General features: G+C 44.2%; 1 protein-coding gene across 8 annotated transcripts in view; it reads right to left on the reverse strand.

Moving 5' to 3' along the window:
* Positions 1-19,271, reverse strand: part of LOC120947519 (semaphorin-2A-like) — a 273,154-nt gene that overhangs the window by 223,120 nt on the left and 30,763 nt on the right. For 7 of the 8 annotated variants that reach the window (XM_040362897.2, XM_049607917.1, XM_049607915.1 and 4 more), the window contains exon 2: positions 8,728-9,615. The exons of the other annotated variant lie outside the window; for it this stretch is intronic. In XM_040362897.2, the coding sequence (XP_040218831.2) occupies positions 8,728-8,947 (220 nt within the window). In that variant the 5' untranslated portion in view covers positions 8,948-9,615. The remainder of the gene's footprint in view (positions 1-8,727; positions 9,616-19,271) is intronic. 8 annotated transcript variants of the gene reach the window in all.

Below are 19,271 nucleotides of genomic sequence, written 5' to 3' on the forward strand. Positions count from 1 at the left end.
CAGCAAACTGCTGACGGAACTGTTCCTTTCACTGGAAAGCTCGAATTCAAGTGCGTACCCGCTCATTTGCTGCCTAAAGTACCGCGAGCGTAACGTCCCTAAGACGTCTTGAGCTTTCATCAACTTCATGAAATAACAACAGCAGCAACAGTAACCCCCACCAACCCCATAAGATTGAAATGAACAACCAACGGAAGCCCACGGCACATACCTTTCGCGTGTCGCCGGGCCGTATTATTCGTTGTAGTGGAATAATTTTGCCGTACCCGCCTTTTCGCACAACAATCTCTAGTGACGCTATTTTTACTTCAACGCCTTCTTGCACCCGAGCAACGACGACGGCACACCATTGGACCGCGAGCGTTTTCATGCACACGAGAGCAATATTTATGTCTAAATTTACATTTATTTTAATAAAATCATTTCTTGTTATTAAAATTTATTGGCATCGCGCATACGACACGGCGGCCCTAAAACGCATGCCAGCGGAAGGAAAAAAGAAAAACAAGCAAGAGCCCAAAATGCCGACGGCTTGCAAAAAAAAAAACTAAACGAACATGAAACAGCACACACACACACATAGAACACGAGCGAGCGTTCCTCTTTCGATGCTTGTGTGCTGGTTGAGAAATAACAAACGCTTCAAAAAAAGGAATGAAAGAAAATCTTTCTACTTTCTTCGGCACCATCTCACGCCGTTCCGCTATTTGGCAGCATGCCGACGGCACTCCTCTGTCAGCGCACTTTCACTCGGGGTTAATAAATTTCCATTTACCTGCGCTACGACGGTGGTTACCGCAAACCAGTGTGTGTTTATGTGTGTGTGTTTATGTGTGTGCGTGTAAAGAAATCTCGACAGCGTGCTTTAACGTCATGTAGTATCCTTTTTTAAGAGCATATTATGTATGAAGTTCCACGCCGACGATGATGGTTGTATATGATATTTGCCGGCAACAACAACATAAAGCGACAACCGAAGCGAACTGTTTTCAAACATGTCAACAAGCGCTCGCAGAACAAGAGAAAGCATTGGCATAATGTTTTCATCACAGCTCGGCACACACATTTGGTGGTATAATTTATTTGCATTGATTATAGGGTTCAATAAATTGGACGTTTTTGGTATTTATTTGCTGTAGAAACACACTAAAACATCAATCCAAAAGGCGTAAAGCATTGAAATATATTAAACTTTCCTCTTTAATTTCAATCTAACTTCAAATAATTGATAGCACTTTCAGCAAGTGTGCTAAACGTTCGTATTCATCGAAACAGTGAACAAAAAACTACAAAATTTTACAAAAATGAGTCGCAAAAGTATGAATCTGCTGCGTGTCAAGAATTTATTCGCGAAAATATGAATTCAGCCTATGAAAAGTAAGGCAATACAAATCTCTACCGAAGTCCGATTGCCCTGTCCACGACGGCGTTCTTCCTCCACCGGCATACACACGCCCAGCCACCGCCCAGCAGACCGAGAGAAATAAAGTAATCAAATCAAAATGGTAATTTCGCGCGCACGCTTCACCTCTCGGTAATGGGTTCTGCCAATTTCTCCAACCCGAAAGGGGGATAGAGCGACTGCTACATATTTAGGCGCACACAAACACACACACACACAGTTAAAGTCCTAACCGCTCTGGCCTGAAGGTGTCAAAAGCATGACAACATACGGCGAAGGACAAAAAGGCCACACGACTTGGTCTTTCCTTCTCACACACACACCAACCGCGGTGCCACGCCGGAAAAGGGCGAAAAAGCGACGCGGTGAAACATGCCTACGACCGCTGTAAGATGAAATCACATAAAACATAAATCCGTCTTAATATGATTTTACTCCTTTTTTTCTGCGCTCGCTTCGTTCCTGCGCCTGCCTGTGCAAATGGGCACGTGAGGGGATTTTAAGGACGGTGTGAGATTTTGGGGCAGAACATGGCTAGCAGGGCAGACAGGAGGCAGATGGGGTAGTTCTCGTTTTCGCACTTTTATTTCATGTCACACGCATATCATAAAGCGATCACTACACGGCTCCACCGTTCATCTAGCTTAGGTGAGAGGAGAGAAAGACAAATCCAAGAAAACGGTCCGAAGAAGAGCCTGCTGCCGGAAGTTTCCTTCATTAGTGGGGACGAAAGTTTGACATAATTTTATTCTGAGCGATTGTGTACGTTTGGAGAGTACGCGAGAACCAGGTGACTGAAAACAGAATCATATACTAGGCTCGTATTACGATACATTCCTCTCACTCTGCCTCTCTCCACTTCTTCAAGCCTTTTAGCAGGATTACATTTTTGGAGCGGGCTAAATCGGTCCAGCTTTGTACAGCAAATGTGTAAACGTTCTATTACCGAGACGCGTACCTTGCCGGACAGAACCGTCAAAGATATGCGTTCGCGTGCAACGACGCCGTGTGTTGAGGTTTGGGGGAAATATATCCCCACACTGAACGAAAACCGAGCTGCCTAACCTAAAGGGGACAATGGATTTCATCGCCAGATAACCCAGCACTACGGTGTTTACCATGAGAAACGGCCATGGTTTAAAACAAAACTGTACCAACATTATATCCCGATTATTATCACAACCATAGCACCCCGACTTGTTTGCAAAGGCGCGTGTAGTCTTCTAATCCTTTACCGCTGTGTGTTCGCAGAAGAAATCGCTCCCTTTTTTGCGTATCTCCTTTTTGCGGAGCAGGAAAAGGGTTAACTGTACTGTGTGCGCGTCCGCGTGAGCTATATCAGATGGTTGAGCGTAGGTTAAGTTAATACAATTTGCCTCGTTTTTCGTTCTGTGTTTCCTTTTTAATGACTGTACTGTTTTGGTTTTGTACGACCAATGCATATTTTGATTAATTTGATTGGTGTACGTTTAAAATGCTTTTGATGTTTGGATGTACTTTGATGCACCTATCCAATATTAAGGAATACCATCCAATATTAAGGCATAATCCAGAAAGTTGAGTTTAAATAAAAATTGTAAAACATTGGGAATTTCTATCGTAGCTATCATTTTTACGTTTTGGGTATATTAAAGCAAAGTTCATGAACATGAGAACATCAAATAATAAAAATTGTGTATGTTCAAAACTCCTAAAATGTGTGCAAACATATTGGCACTAAATTATACGTCAATAAGTAAAATTATGCTATCAAGCCAGTGAAGATACCATCACAAGTACCACTAATTACCCGTTACTTAGTTAACCAGAAGCAGTTACCAGAACACGGAACAAGCCAGCATGTGAAACAACTATCGGTCCCACGCATCACAAAGCAAATAAAATGCTAAAACAATATTTATTTTCCATTTCAATTGAAACGCCAGCGCCATCGTAAATTAACAAGCGAGAGTTAAAAATTCCACCCGTTCAAGATACTTTGTTTTTTGCGTGTATCCCTTATACACGTACCATACACGCAACCTTATCCAGTGGTGCTACGATTTCGAGCACAAGTGTGTGTCATCGCCAAGGTACAAAACGTTCGCTCTGCAGCGTTCGAGGAACAAATAAATCATCGACACGATTAATAGCACCATGAAATATATATCGCGCCAGCCGTCAATTGAACAACTGTACACCACACTGGATCGCCATCATCCTTGGGATAAATTATGATATCGCTCTAATTAAAACATTCCCCAAGGCAACAGTGACGCCTCTATCACCAGGGTACGAAACAACGCGATCTCCGCTTTCTATTGGATATTTATAGTTTTGTGATAATTTATGAAGCTTTGGTAGACTTTTATGCAGTAAGCAGTATAAAACGTTCGCTAGACGCCATGGAAAACTAACATTCATCTCCTTCCTTCTTCCACTAAAAAGAGGTTAATTATTTGCTATCCTAAAAACCTACCATTTATCATTAGGAGCAGACGATTCGATTCATTATATTATCGAAATTACATCGACTGATCCAACACGCTGCTGTTGCGCGCTGTTCACAAAACACCCGAAGGGTGCGGGCAATTTGTACTGGCCGTTTTTTAACCAGTTTTTTTTGTTTACACACTCTCCAAGAAGGATACCGAAGGAAGGTAACGAAAAAAATAACAAACAACGAATGATATTATTTATAGCAAAGCAGCACGCAACACCGATCGTATGTATCCGTCGTCAGCAATCAGACAGAAGTCGCGTTCGCTGGAAATAAACAGCCGACTATACGAGCGACGACGGTAAGTACCAATAATCCTTGATGTGACTCAATTCCCACCCAAATCCAAATGGTTTGGGAAGTCGCATCCGCCGCCGCCGCCGCCGCACGCAGCAAGTCGCTTTTTACGATACGCGCTGGTGCGTGTGCGAGTCGGTTATTCTTGGAGCGCCGTGTTGCCGACCGCCGTTGGTTGATAACGTTAAAGTGTGTCTTGCAAACGTCCTTCGTCTTAGTCCTTAGAATACAATCGATGTTTAATAGACCCATCCCCTGCCATTTTTTTTGCTGTTGCTCTTCTTCGGCCTGGAAACGGAAAAAGAACGCTCAAAATCGATAAGCAATTGGCGATTGACGTACGCAACATTCTAACAGGCGCTGCCTGACGTTAAGTCGTGCTTAAGCTCTCGGGACAACTTCATTATCACAATCACAGCAAACGCAGTTGTGGTTCACAGCAGAACAAAAAAGAACCCGGTGACAATTGATAGCTAAGCTTCTGTTCAAGTAGAGGGAACGGGGAATTAAAGTACATCAGTCCTGAACAGAAAATACACGTGGCCATTCAATAAGAATTCCCAACAGACTTTGAGATAAAAGACCCAAAAAACCTTATCGAAAACCGAATGTGAATGCAACAGGAGAATGCACCAAAAAAGCAATGCCAACGAAAACGACCTTACTCCCAAAAAACCAATGCCAAAACAATCCAATATATTTCTTTCGACACGTGTCCTTAGGCAAAGACCAGCAGGAAACGTGCCTCATGCACACCACCGAGAGCACACCAAAGGGAACTCATTTCTAGCTCACTGCACACACACACACACAGCGCGCCTTCGGTGCCGGTGACAATGCCCTAAAACCTCGTCCCTCTCACTCCTCTTCTCCCGTATCGAAGAGAAATAGTAATTTTATGAAATAAACTTTCACTCATACCTCCATTCCAAATGCTAGTGCGTGCCAAACTAGGAAAAAATAAAGTTCTAATAGCAATATTTTACGACCACCGAGGGACGCCCTGTATTGTACTTCTTGCCCGTCGAAAGAAATAGGGGTTTTGTGGAAATTATCACCATCACCAGCTGGCTGCACGCTTGTTTGCCTGCACAAACTGTCGAAATCCAAACAAAATTGCTAATCCTTAACATGATGTTAATGTTGCCCGATGCAACGATTTGTATTGCCGCCTTTCATCCTCCACCATCACACAAATCGCTGACCCTGAAGTCGTGCGGAAGCGTTAAAACGCCGGGTTGAGGGTGGTTTTTATTTGAGCAAGGACCAACCGTCACCAAAGCAAATATCCTGTCCAGCCCATCCCGGCCGGACCAGTGCTGAATGCGACACAAACAACGTCGCCAAATCGTTCCTGGGAAATTGACTCACCACCAGGCGGTGGTGTTGAAGGTCGGAACGAATCGATTCTTTCTGTCCCTTCTGGCCAGGATTGTGAGTGTAGTGAACCAGCAATAGCTTAAGCTCGATAGAGAGAAAGAAAATGAAAAAAAGGAAACCCTCCGCATAAAAAACGTGTGGTTGCAACTATTTTCTCATCACATCTTTAAGTTCGGTATTACGTGCAGGGGTAGATAGTTAGTGCAATAAAACCTATGATGACATATGTCTTAGAAAAAATTATCCTCAACAAGTGGGGATTTCCTCAACAATTAATCTGCGTATAGCTTCCCTAAAGAGAAAAACTTGCCATCTCATGGCATAAATGAACACAAACAATTTAAAATGTCATGATAATCTTGCAAAGAAGCAAAAAGTATTATCGATTTTGGCGTAAATTTAAGCCTTGAAGACGACAAAACCGAAACGATACGTTAAATTAAATTCTTCTAGTTAAAATTTTTGCAACCCCAGCAGTGTTTGGCACAGTCCAATCCGGTAACAGATGGATACAATGTTAGAAAAATGTATCTTCCCTAGAAATCGATTGCCACAGACGCAGCACACATCGGGAACAGCCAGTCAGCCACGAGTCAGCAGCAGGCGTCAGAAATCGATTCTAAATTGAAATTTGATTCACTTTGCCGGTACAGCCCGGCAGATGAAAATCACGCAACCAAGCAAGCAGCACACCACTGCTGGAGCCAAGCTGTGGAGAGACAAATTTGCAGCCGTCGACATAAAACGCTGGCGTACAGGACGCACTTACTCCATCTTGTATCGACGAGCGGGCACATATTTCAACCGCAACATAATATTCCTACATACTGCAAACTGCTTGCTCGTGCTGTCGTTGCTTGTACGGTCACTGTGAGCGGTCATCAAATGGTCGTTTAGAGTGCCGCACATGAACTCAATAACACTCTTCCGGGTAGTGTTGTTAAAATTTATTCATTGCTGATTGATCATCGGAAGCTTTCCACACAATTTCTGCGTCTCTTTGTCACGTTTTTGTTAATTTTCATACTTGACTTTTTTTTACTATCAAGACTTCTAGCCAAAAACAGTGTGCATTATTGCTTAATCATGATCACGTTTATTGCTCTTTGTACCCAGCTCCAATATAGCATCATTTGCAGCCTATCTAACGTATCGGAACGATTACAAACAACACAAAGCAGGATATTGTGGTTTCCTTCCTTTCGTTATCAATTATAAATACCCCGCTTGTAGCAGGTCCAGGCATAAGTCCTAAAACTTCGCCTCGTTCAGGCTAAATTATTAATCCACTTCTAGCTGCTCAAAAACGCAACGATTATCATCATAATTTAGCCGTATCAGTTATAACATGAGTGAAAAAAACACTAAACCTCTGCAAAGCCATGAGCAAACCCATCCTCTCGTATAGATCGAACAGTGCTTCGAGTTGTGTTGATAATACACCCACCAAAAAAGCCTTCGGTGCTCAAAGGACGGCGCACCATGACCGTGCTTTTACGATCGGTTGTAAATTTTAATTTTACAGCCAATCTAAAAAAGTTACGTTTGCACACAAACAAAACAACAACAAAAAAACACACACCCGAACGATAGCGCACCCAACGCTCGATGGTTCGAACGAAGCTTCCCCGGCATATGCATGACCGTTCCGAGGAGTTTCTCGTTCGCTCTCTACACGGCGCATGTGGACAGAAGCGGGTACGTACGACGGTTTGCCTCTGTCCTCGGGCCAGTAGGAAAGCAACAAGCAATCGACGTACCAAAGCGGTTCCTACGCGCGGAACACGAACCACCGAGCGGGCGGTTTGGAACGCGGTGATACACTTTTTGGTCAATTTATGATATCACTCAGCCTCATCGAGAGGTTGAAATTTGCCTCACGAGGGTAAACGTGATCGTTCGTTCGTTCGTTCTCGACAGGGAAAGCTTTCGGTGTGAATCGGCACAGTCAGCTAGCGTGGTGTATCGCAATGGACAACCATCGCTGTGATTGAATGAAGCAAGTAACAAGTAAAAATCAAGCTTAGCTTTGAATACATGTTGGGGTCCTTTGCTAGGAAAACGAAGAGCTTTTTGAAGCATTGAGATCAACAACACGGCATCAAGGAAAGGAAGCATTCATTGAGTAACGTTTCAGTTAAACTTTAAATACTTTTTAAAGCTTCAAAATCAACATCCTTGACCTTTAGACCATGACATATGCATTACATCCTAGTCACGGCACCAAAAATGTATAATAAAATTAAATCGTTTTTCTCTTAATTTATCTCATTTTTTCCTAAAATTTTAAGAAAACCGATAGATCACAAAAGCACATTCTCTTTCCAACTGTTTTTGAAAGATTGTTTCGACAGGCACCTTACATAAAACCCACCAACTCTGCACAGAGTACAAAGGGGAAAAAAGCTTCACCACTTCAATGGTGCGTCAGTTTCCGAGCGAGTGGGTTTTCATTTTATGGGCCCCAAAAAGTTATTCTCCTCCTTCCCAGGGGGTAGTAAAGGGGAACACATGCTGCCAGCCGGCCAATTAAAAAAGCAGAATCGTGAACAGAAAAATCATTAGCATCCCAAGGGGATTACCCTCCCGCCCATCGCTACCACATCCAGAGCCGATCGAGTCATTTGAGTGGAAGATTTATCATCTCCCGTTCGGTTGATGGGCAAAGCAAATAATTACCGCAAAAGGAAAAGCAAAACGAGAAACACACGACACTAAAATCACTCCTCATCACGAACGATCGAGAGTCGTAAAATCAGTTCTGACATTAAAAACCATCGCGTCGAGCACAGCCAAAAGCTAGCAAGAGTGCTTCAAGCACTCGGCAGAGCGCGTGTTGAAGAACAATAATTTTGACTATCGCAATTTCGTGTTTTTTTTTGTTTTGTTTTTGTCGCTTTTTCATTGTGATTAAACTCCCAAAACGAAGAGTTTTATGATAATGCTCTCGATATTAACGATCGGGATGCAGCTGCACAGCAAAAACATAAATTCGATTAGAACCCTGGGTTCGCAAAAACGCCACCCACACCGGAGTACTTTGACGTCTTAAAATAACCACAGTCGTAAATTAAACCCCATTTTTAAGAACCCACCGTGCTGCATTATTGAATGAGAAATAATCGGTTGATTACCGGACCAAAGTTGGCTCCATCGCCGCTTCGCTTACCTCTGTGATGTCGTAGATGGTGCTGGCCGTTGATGCTGATCCCGCCGACGTTCGATTGGCCGCTGCCGCAGCACGGCTGCTCGTAATAGAAATTCCACGTGTTCTCGTAATCACCTGCGCCGGGCCGTAGCAGCTGCAGCAGGACGAATGCCACGGTCAGGACCAGCCGCCTCCACCAGCCTTCGCTAGTTCTGCTAGTTGTGGCCATCATCGTCAGCATCTTCCTTTGTGTGGGATGGATGCACCCCAAAGCAACAGCAGTAATAAGAAACACCTTCTCCCCACACTCTAAACCCCGCTCTAGCGGCAGATTAAGGATCTGCCAAAACGCACCACAACACACACCGTCGCTGGACAGGGGAGCTGCTGATTTAACGCTGAACCACGCTCACAAAACGACTCCGGGCAGCCGATTTTATTTGCTCAATTATTTTGCTCTCTTATTTGCCTTTTCAATTTATTATCATCGCTCATTTAAACGCTCACTCGCACACAAACAAACGGCATAAAAGAAAACACTGAACAAAAAACTGCAACGACCATCACCGATAGCACATGCCGACGCTGCTAATCATTATTCGCGCGGTGGAAATTTGCCTCTGGCCGCGAATGCGATACACGCACAACGCACGAACTACACCGCAATAATACACACAAACATACACCACTCTTCCGCCGCTGCTGGTGAGGATCGCAAAACACACAAAATGGACTCTTCTCACTCGCAAATAAATAAATGATCGTTGCACGAACGTAATGATACCACAGTATGGGGAGGGAGGGTATGATTATTATTATTTCATTTATGCGGCTTCTGCCTTTTTAAACCTTTTGCTGTTGGTTTGCGTTAAGGCCAAATACACAATGCACACACGCACACGAGAGACACTAGAATTGAAGAAACCCATATTGGAAGGAGAGAATATTGAATAAATAAATTTTGTTCTACAATTACAATTGCTTGGGATGTTGAGCAGCTAGAAACTACAATGTCCACGAAGCAACTGTCGCAAAACGACGCAGGAAATTAGATTTATCAAACAGTGGAAAAATTATTTATTTGCTTTTCTGCCATATTTGCAAGCAATCCAGTTCACACATTTCTTAATCAAATATTCAACCCGAGGAAGTGGAGTAGCCGGCACAGATTGCTTCATATCTGTGTTTTCACTTGCAAAATTCAAAGGAACTTCAATAAGATTGGAAAATAGGCTTTCCGAGGAAGCGAAACTGTTTCCAGCTTTTCTTGATGGGGAAAGCAAATTTTCCGGCCCTGATGAAACTACAGCTTTGATGTGAACACCTGTGGGTACAGAACAGAGAAGGATGGGAGAACATCGTTATTGCAGTTAAAACTAGAAATAGTGAACATAACCCACGGGACATGGAGTGCTTGAAAAATCCGTACATATTCGTAGCTATTGGCGTTTAGTTTTGTTTCTTCGATTTTATATTTATTTGCGCATAGGAAACATTTTGATCGATCGACTTATACTCATTGGCAGAGGCATCTCGCTGATGGTAACGAATGGATGACAGGTGATGAGGGAATTATAGAGCACCAAACAATCGAACTCATTCCACAACGACCGCACCGCCCCGCAGAAGCCGTCGATCGATGAGTGCACCCGAGAAAGAGCAGACACAGTGCGCCGGCAATGCATTATTTCGCTCCGTGTTGCTCCTTCAAACCACTCACTATCTTCACCGCCAGCTTGCGTTGCAATCAAATGCAATCATTTCATAAAATATTCCACCTCTTTTTACCAACTGGATTGGCGCCCACGGGGCACAGGGCATATTATTTACCGTACCCACACCCTTCGCTGCACTGTGCGCTGATGCCGAAGTGCCGAAGCTTTCGTTCTACTGGCACGACGACACGCCGATGCCATTTCAGGGAAGTCAGTGTCTTTCATCCTTTCCGGTACTATTACCTTTGCCTCCCCGTACGCAAGTAAGTTGATGGAAGTGGTGAAACTATTAGTTCTAAGGTTTGATAGAAATCTTTCTATAAAGATACACAGGCAAGCCAGTAGAGCAGACACTTATTAGAATTTCCTCCACGATGCCGTAGCAATGGAGCGAGGCTCTCTAATGAAATCTTCAATATCCGCATCATCAAAGCAAAGCCAACTGCGGAGGGAAAAACGAACAGTTTGATGAAATGGCAGCGTTCATGTCAAGCTGCAAAGAGTCGATATTACAATTTGCGTTAAATTCGAAATCATCAACTTGGAAACGATATTTGCACAGTGCACATGTGCGCAACAGTTTTTCTTTTATGCAAAATATGCTTATGTAGCTTTTAAATGCAAGTAAAAGATATAATTCTATTCGCCCATGTGACAATTACTTTACTTTTAGTGTCGCCCTGTCGCCAGGAAATGGAAAATATTGGATGATTACATGATCTCTTAACAGTTCTGCACAAAACGCCACAAGCCGTTCTCGACGCGACAATTTAGTAGAAAACTAATTTTAGTTTGAAGCAACAAGAATGGTTTAAGTTTAGAAGAGAGGGTTACGAATGATTTATAGTTCTTATTGCTGACACTGGACACATCGAGCATTTTGTGTTTTTGTTTGTTACAAGTTCAAAAGAGAAAATTTTAAATCCATTGAATGTATTTTTGAAACTATTAAGCTTGATTTTGAGGTTGTGCTTGCCGAGCTAGGTCGAAACCCCTGTACTAGGTACATTACCCGCAATTTCTGCACCGCAAACATTAAATTTCGCAACGCTAGAGATGCGATAATTAATCAAGCGTCTGCGTTGGTTGCGATGCGAACGCGCCGGTGTCGAGTGGTGAGTTTAATTAAGATAGACACAAGTTCCTAGACAGCTCTATCCCGATTCAGGTGTACAAGAGCCATTGCCCGGGCGATAAGAGCGGTAGGTCTACACACTAAAGCACTAGAAAGTAATTATGAATTAATTTAAATTTTCTTTCCCCGGGAAGTTTTATATTTTAATCATCGTTAGTTTTTCGTCTGAACTCGCTGCAATCCAATACAATAAGGAATTTCTTTGGCATCATTAAAAATAAACCGCATCCAACCGTAAATGTACATATACTTCAATAAGTGTTGGATAATTGATCACATGCAACCTACTACGCACAGTAATTTGCATATGCACGAAACATTTCACCCAGCTGCAAACGGAAGGCAAGATCTTTAGTAATCGTTCATTAGAAGGTCGCGATTTCGCCACACTCACACATATTTCACTAATTGAAGCGCAGCATGACGCAGCTCACCTCCGCCTGCCAAAGTGCATTTAAAAGGATCAAATTAAAGCCAAATCGGTGCGATTTGCGTGGCAGCAACCATTGAAGGCAGTACAGTTCACGTGCATTGCCCCGCCTGCGTATCGATTGTATTTTGCCTGCCAGCTACAGACAGTAAGGTGGGAGACATTTTACTTTCTGCCGTCCAAACTCCAAAGTCACACAGAACCTCTTACGTGTGCTAAAGCGCCTTCCAGCAGCATTCACCAGCGGGTGGGAGGGTTGTTTTCGGTTGTCTTGCAAGCTTGCAGCAAACATCATCAACCTAACACACGAATTGAAGTGATTCGCCGCCTGGAGGGGCATGAGGGCAAAGCAACATTCCTTAAACGATCCGCTGCTGATTCGGTGCTGATTCGACTCGTCTGTGCGCTTGAGTTCAAAAGTCTGCTCACTATCTGACGACGATGGCAAAAGCTCGCGGGCAGCCAGCATTGCGAATTACATCGACGACGACGACGACGACGCCGAAGCAAACCGGTTCCCCTTTTGCTGCAACTTGGAGATCTAGAAATGCACTCCACCAAGCGGGCGTAATCGTTCGAATGGAAACGGAAAGTTTGCGACGCACGGAGTGTCTTGCACTCAGGGGGTCGAATGCCTCCTTCGACAAGCGGGTAGCTAACGACATCACCAGCTCTCCCACCTTCGATGGTTTGATCAGAACTCGGGGGAAGACTTTGTATCGATTTAATTACGAAATAGTCAACCAGCAACTGGGAAGCTTTCCATGTTACAAAGTTCCCGGCCAATTTCAGGCGCTACTGCAGACTCCCTGGGGAGAAGAGACGGTGACGGTGTCTACTCACAGTGATTCCCGCTTAATTCCAGTCTACCGAATCGGGACTGATACTTGCAAAATGTTCTTTTAAAATGTACAAAACGCTTGTACATTTCTGTGCCGCTTCATCGTGCAACCAGAACCCTTTAGGCCCACAGTGGGCTCACCAGAAAACAGGTTTTCCACCGCCACTGTGGGCCATGGCGTGCGACCGCCGGCTATACAGTGTGGAGGTCGAAGTAGGGAAGAAACAGAAATCTCCTCCCAAAACTGAGCGCGAAACAGGGCACCAAACTTCGACCAAGAAAGATTGCGGTGCGGCGTGCGAAGGAATTTCCAACCGAGTATCGATCGATATTCAAACATTCGAAGCAGTCGCACAGCACGGCAGACGCAGCTTTTAGCTACGCGCACTCTTGTTCCGTTCCAAATTAGGACCGACTGAAAGGAATGTTTACCACCATTGCAGCACTGCTGCTGCTTGCCTTCATTCTCGCGCATTGCCTCAGAATTGCCCAGCAACCACCCCCGCCGGGCGGCTTCGGAGTTCCATTCTTGGTGTGGTGGTGATCGAAAAAGCAGTACGTTGTCGTGTGGCCGCATTCGTTGCGGTTGCCAGAGCTGTTCGGCGTAACAGTGACAGAGTCCACACCGCCGGGTAACACGAACCCTTCTTTTTGTGGGTAGGCTAATGAAGCGAACGTGCGCGCTTTTCGAGCGTGTTTGGTTGAAGTGATTAAAATCACGAATGTCTGAAAAGCAGACCTATCGATCGTTGGATGAATTGATGCGAGCATTTGCGATGTAGGCTTTAGTGTTTGTGCTGAAGTGGTTGAACTGGTTGTCTCACATCAAAATGCGTCCGAAAAATAACAAAAAGCAGTACATCTCGAATAAACAAACAAGATTACAAAAAGCATTGGAGCTGTAGATTCTTGAAGCAGACAAAATATAGCATTAGTTTAAAGCGCAACTATCACTCCATTTTAAATGAACTATCTCACCACGCACAGCAAACTGATTATGGTGGTAAAACAAAGAATATCTTAATTGAGCTAACTAACAGAACATCTGCCCTGAATGATGTGCTAAGCGAACGTCCCCAGCGTCAACAACAAGTGAAGAGCTCCATGAACGCTACATTCCTTTACGCCCGTAGTGTGTAGAGAACCCAACATTTGCCCAAAATCTCCTCGAGAGATCTTTGTTCCTCCACTTTAAATCAACAACTTGAACGTTGGTTTTTAATTAAAGTTTGTTCCCTCTTGCATCCTTCAAACATTCTCGCCCTGCCCGCCGACAACACAAAACTTTGATGTCAACGCACAACAACAAACAGCAAACTGAGACGCGACTTTGTTTTCCACTTTTGGGTCGTCCATATAGCGCGCGCTCTAGCGCCCAAAAGGGGGATTTAAAGGGGAGAAGAAGATGTGCGCCATCTGGAAAGTGGTACAATAACCCCGTCCTCGCAGCAATCTACTGGCGCAGAAAACGAGCTCGAAGAAAGGTTCCATAATCGGCATCTTTGTCAAGCGGAGGATCCCCACTTAGTGTTCTCACTGTTGTCCTTCAAATTAATCCTCCAAGAAGAAGAGAAAAGTATCCTACGAAGAAAGAGGTGCGTTTTTTGGGGGCTGGGAGGGTTCATACCCGCAAAAAAAGAAACTCATCCAACCTCTTCTGGTCGAGGTTAAGCGAGTTTACGTTCTTCTACTTCTTCGCTAGGTAGAAACAGCTCTGCTACGGCTCAAAACAGCGCCCACAAGGATGCCTTTTTGGGATACATCGAAACCTAAACCAAAAAAAAAGGATACCAATTTAAAAGACAGAACCCATCCGTTTTATCAGCATGCTCGAAAGCTCAACACGGTTCTCCTTCCGCAAGGTTCTATTTGTGCCTCGCTCATTCTTGGCCCATGTTTTAATCTTTCCATCCGGCAAATCCCACCCAAGAACCCGGAAGGACTAGACTACAGCGGGAGGGACGAATTCAAACAAACCATTCAAAAATCTCCAGCCAGCAAATTCCACCCACCGAAAGGAGGGTATACGCGATAATTTGAGGAAGCGTGTTATGCCAGGGAAAAGAGACAGTAACATTGAAGAGATGGACCATGGAGTCGAAAGTACCTCAAAAGGACTCAATTAGCACTCAGTTTGTCCAGCCTCGGGTCCCGTCGTATTCCTCGACCCTTCATCTTCATAGTGAGCTCCGGTGGGCGGTGGTCGCCATCAGCTCGGGAAGGCACAGCTTCATTGGAAAAACCTTCCGGTAAAACAGCGGACTACAAGCGGTCCGCTATTGATACACACTGCGGAAGGACGCAGGCAGGACGACAACGACCACAAGGTACACTTGAGAAGGCGCAAAACACAACCTCTCTTTCACTTCGTCCGGTTCATTTATTTCAATCCTTCGACGACACACAGACGCGCTCCCTTTGCTTCGTCCGGCTTTCTTTGACCAACGGTTACCACCACACGCGGCGAGGAGCAGAAAAGGACATGATGCCGGCAGTAAGGAACCAGCAAGCAACAAAGCAACACAGCGAAACAGCCTGGAAACGATCCCGGACCATTTCTCTTTGACATTGGACGGGCTAGTGTCCTTTCATGCTGAGCTGCAGGGAGTTCATCGGAAAGGATTTTCAACTCCACAAAACCGAAACGCACAGACCAGAGGAGTAAAAGGCAAGGCGAGGATGCTGATGCTGCTGCTGTAGCGCAAAAACCAGGCCATCATCGCGGAACTGAAGATGAAGGCCAAAGGACATTTCTCTTTGTTTTTTCTTCTCTTTGGCTAAAACATCCTCCTTCTCTCCTCCACACAGTGTGTATTTCTGTGTGCCTGTGATCGTTAATTATCGCTCGTTTGTCCGCTCGCTTCCCGGACTGTCATCGGGGTTTTGATTTTTCGTTCACTCTGTATCGCACGCTTGTACCATTTCGCTAGTCGCCATACCAGACTTGAACGAAGCAAAAAAAAAAACTTTGCGCCAGAGAGAGAGAGAGATTTTTAATGAATAAAAATTTGCAATTCCCAGCGTTTGCTGCTTTGCATCGTTTCTGCATAAGCTGACTAATGCTAGGATTCTACAAAAAACGGGGTTTACTGGTTGAATAAGAAACAAACAACTACATCAGCAGCAGCAGCTCGTGCAGATCTCCCAACTGGCGGCAAATGCATTTTGCTTTGTCAACACGCCTTTGCAAAATGATAATCTTGAGATTGATCTTGCAGCAACCGACTCGCCCGTACGGTGATCAAAACAAACTCCTGCACACGCGGTCAGCATTAAAGCAAACGCGGCATCACCAAACAAACAGCTGTTTAATGGACATAAGAGGCATCGATTGTCTACGTCCTTACAAAAGTGGTACTACTTCAGCGTAAGGGATAGTTGCCGCGCGGCTGTGAAGTTTTGCCGGCTGGCAGAGCTGGCACGGGATACACATAACATAATTATGAATTATTACGCCTGTTCGGTTGTTGTCCGACTGTATCTGCAAGGACAAAGGCGGCTTTCTGTTTTATGCTCCTTTTGAAAGCCACCAGAAGTCGTCATTTCTCCGGCGGCGTTCTCGCTTTGTCGCTAAAAATGACAAGATGGAAGGGGTATCGTATGAATATGTACACAAGCCCATCAAAATTACATATTAAGACAGAGGCTCTAAAAAGGAGAAGTGAAGTGTAATTTTGTAAATCGTCTAAATATTTTGATGACCTGTAAACTACTCATTTGTGTAGTCACTCATGTTACACTAAAGTCAATACAAAGAGCTAAGTTTAAATATTATAAATCCTCGAGGATGTTTGCTTAGTTACAGTGAAAACTATGTTTTGTATGTTCAAAATTCAAAGCAAAACAAGGTTCATTCGTTTACCTCAAGATGTTGACAAGTTTGTACCTAAAGTATGGAACTTGTGGCTGAATGTCATTGCTGAATAAATCAACATAACAGACGGTTTGTCGCAATTATTGGAGCAAGGGTGCCGTTGTCTTGAAGTTAAATAATAAAACTTCCGACAAGAAATAACATAACATAATGAGAATATCTCTTAAAGATCCTTCGCTCAATTAAGTTGTTCGCCCAAATCGCATAAAAGTGATGCAGAACCTAACATACTCACACCATACCGACAACGGCACAAAAGAAACCCCCATGTCTCTCTCGTTCTCATCACATTTTAAGCTCATTTATCTAATAGGCTATTTAACCGCACACAAAAAAACGTCCGTCCAGCTGTCCTTGTTATCTGCGACATTAACACATCTCATCCACAATTCTACCTGGGCACGGGTCCGCAGATGATCCCAGCATTCGACACCTTGAGAAAGGCGTCGTGCACGGTTCATTCTCGTTTCTTCTTGCTCCCAGCAGGCTGGCGTTTACCTGCTGGCCCCGGGAACCTTGTGACTTTGGGAATTAAGTTATTTCGCCTTGTTCCCGTCCCTGCCCCGTTTGTCCCGTGCCCCACCCCCTTAATTCGCATGTTAATCTGACGCATTAATTCCCCCATCGCACCGACGTTCCGTGCCTCGTGTTTTGTTTTATGCGGCTTCGCATCGGACCATTTCCTACAGAGCCTAGGGGCCCCCACGCTATCTCTACAACGTTCAGCACTCCCTCTACAGAAACCGGTTCACGGTGTGGTTCCACCACTCTTTTCTGTTCGCGGCACTGCGGTTAGGTTTTGCTTCGCGATCGGCCAGCGATCACTTTCGAAGCTTCGAAGCGCAGCGGCGTCGGCAGTTTCTTGGATATTCTTACTTCCAATTCCGATTGCTTCATCTGCGTTCACCATGTCGCCGATATTGCCGATCGGGCCAACAAACAACCAAACCAGAACTACATTTAGTCTAACGAATGAGCGTTGATATGCGTGTCCATGTATGTGTGTGTGTGTAAATGGTTTAAAATAATATCATAAAAAAGCACACAAGGAAAAAGGTTATTGTCTCCCTCTCTACACGTGGCCAAATGTGGTGGCGCTGTTGAGTCACGGAACCTCTAGCTCTCGACCGAAGGCAGATACACACACACACACAGTTTTAAGTAGACGAAAGAACAAAAGCAGTGGTTGGGCGGGTAGGCCGAGTGCGCAAAGGTGGCAGGGCTGAGGGACAGGTTTTCCCACTCCAAACCAAACTCGTGCCATGGGGGTAGAAGGAAGCAGCGAAGATACATTCATGTTGGCAACATAAGTCTTGCCGCGTCTACCCCGAGCAGCAAAAGAGATGATGTTCGATGTTCGAAATATTTAACCATCTGCGAGACGGCACAACCCCCAGCCGTAAAATGGCGCTTGATGATTTATTTCGGTGCCAAAGACACACACTGTTCAAAACTATATTTTTGGACGTTGGAATGGGTGGCGGGTGTTTTTTTAATATGTTTTTTTAATACCTCTGCACTTCCCTAAATTTTTAAATTATTAATCCTATTTTTGTGGTATTCGTCACAGCACAATAACCACTAATTCCTTACCCTGTACAGAACATCATAATTATTTATAATTAACAGACGATACGAAGCAAATCATAGAGCCGTCATTACTGAGCGATGGATATATTTGCTTTTTTTAAGATGTTCTTATAATGGTTTGAACTGTTTGAAGGTAAGATAAAAAAAAGTTCAAAATTATTCATCTCGATGCATTTGTCTGCAAAAAGAACAAACGTTCATAAATCAGCCCACCACACACTGGTTTCCTTCTTGGCCAACGCGAAGAGTAACCAACTCCTGCCCTCAAGTGTATGTGTGGATGTGTGAGTGTAAATAACCCCTCTTGCTTTTTCACCCCTTCACAGATGTTGCATGTGTGCGTGGTGGCAAGGTGCATTCATGAATTCTTCTCCATCCACAAACACACACATACACAACATGCACGCATACATTCGGCATAGGAGAGAAGCGTTTTGTTACTTTTTTTCTGTTTGCCGCTAAGCTACGAACGTACGCAAGGGAACACTCTAACATACAGGGGTTGAAACGAAGGCAAGGTTCATAATTATGAGCTGGATGCATCGATAGAAGGCAAAGATGATTTCGTGTTTTCCCTCTTATTTGTCGCTTTTATTCTGATGGTAGTGGAAATATCGTTTTAGTTCAATGTTTAGTGTCTAGGCTTGTGGAGCGAGTTCAAGTAACAAAGATTAAATAAATAAACAGCAAATTGAAGCATAATTTCCAATGAACTAAGACACCAGGCAGGCCAACCCAAAGCAATACTGTCAAACCCTGTAAACAAAACGCACACGACGATAAATTGCCGGTACGCCATCTCGCTTTAGCTGCCGCCACGATCCAGCAGCCGCAGCAGCATGAGGCATCATTAATGTTGGCACAAAGCACAAAGAGAGAGGCACAAGAGCGAAAAAAAAGTTATGTTACGAGGAAACGAGTTTGTGTTTATCTTTCTTTCACATCTCGTATGGAGCTGAAATACACACACACACACACAC

The sequence above is a fragment of the Anopheles coluzzii genome, chromosome 2 (genome assembly GCF_943734685.1).
Source record: "Anopheles coluzzii chromosome 2, AcolN3, whole genome shotgun sequence".
NCBI lineage: Eukaryota > Metazoa > Arthropoda > Insecta > Diptera > Culicidae > Anopheles > Anopheles coluzzii.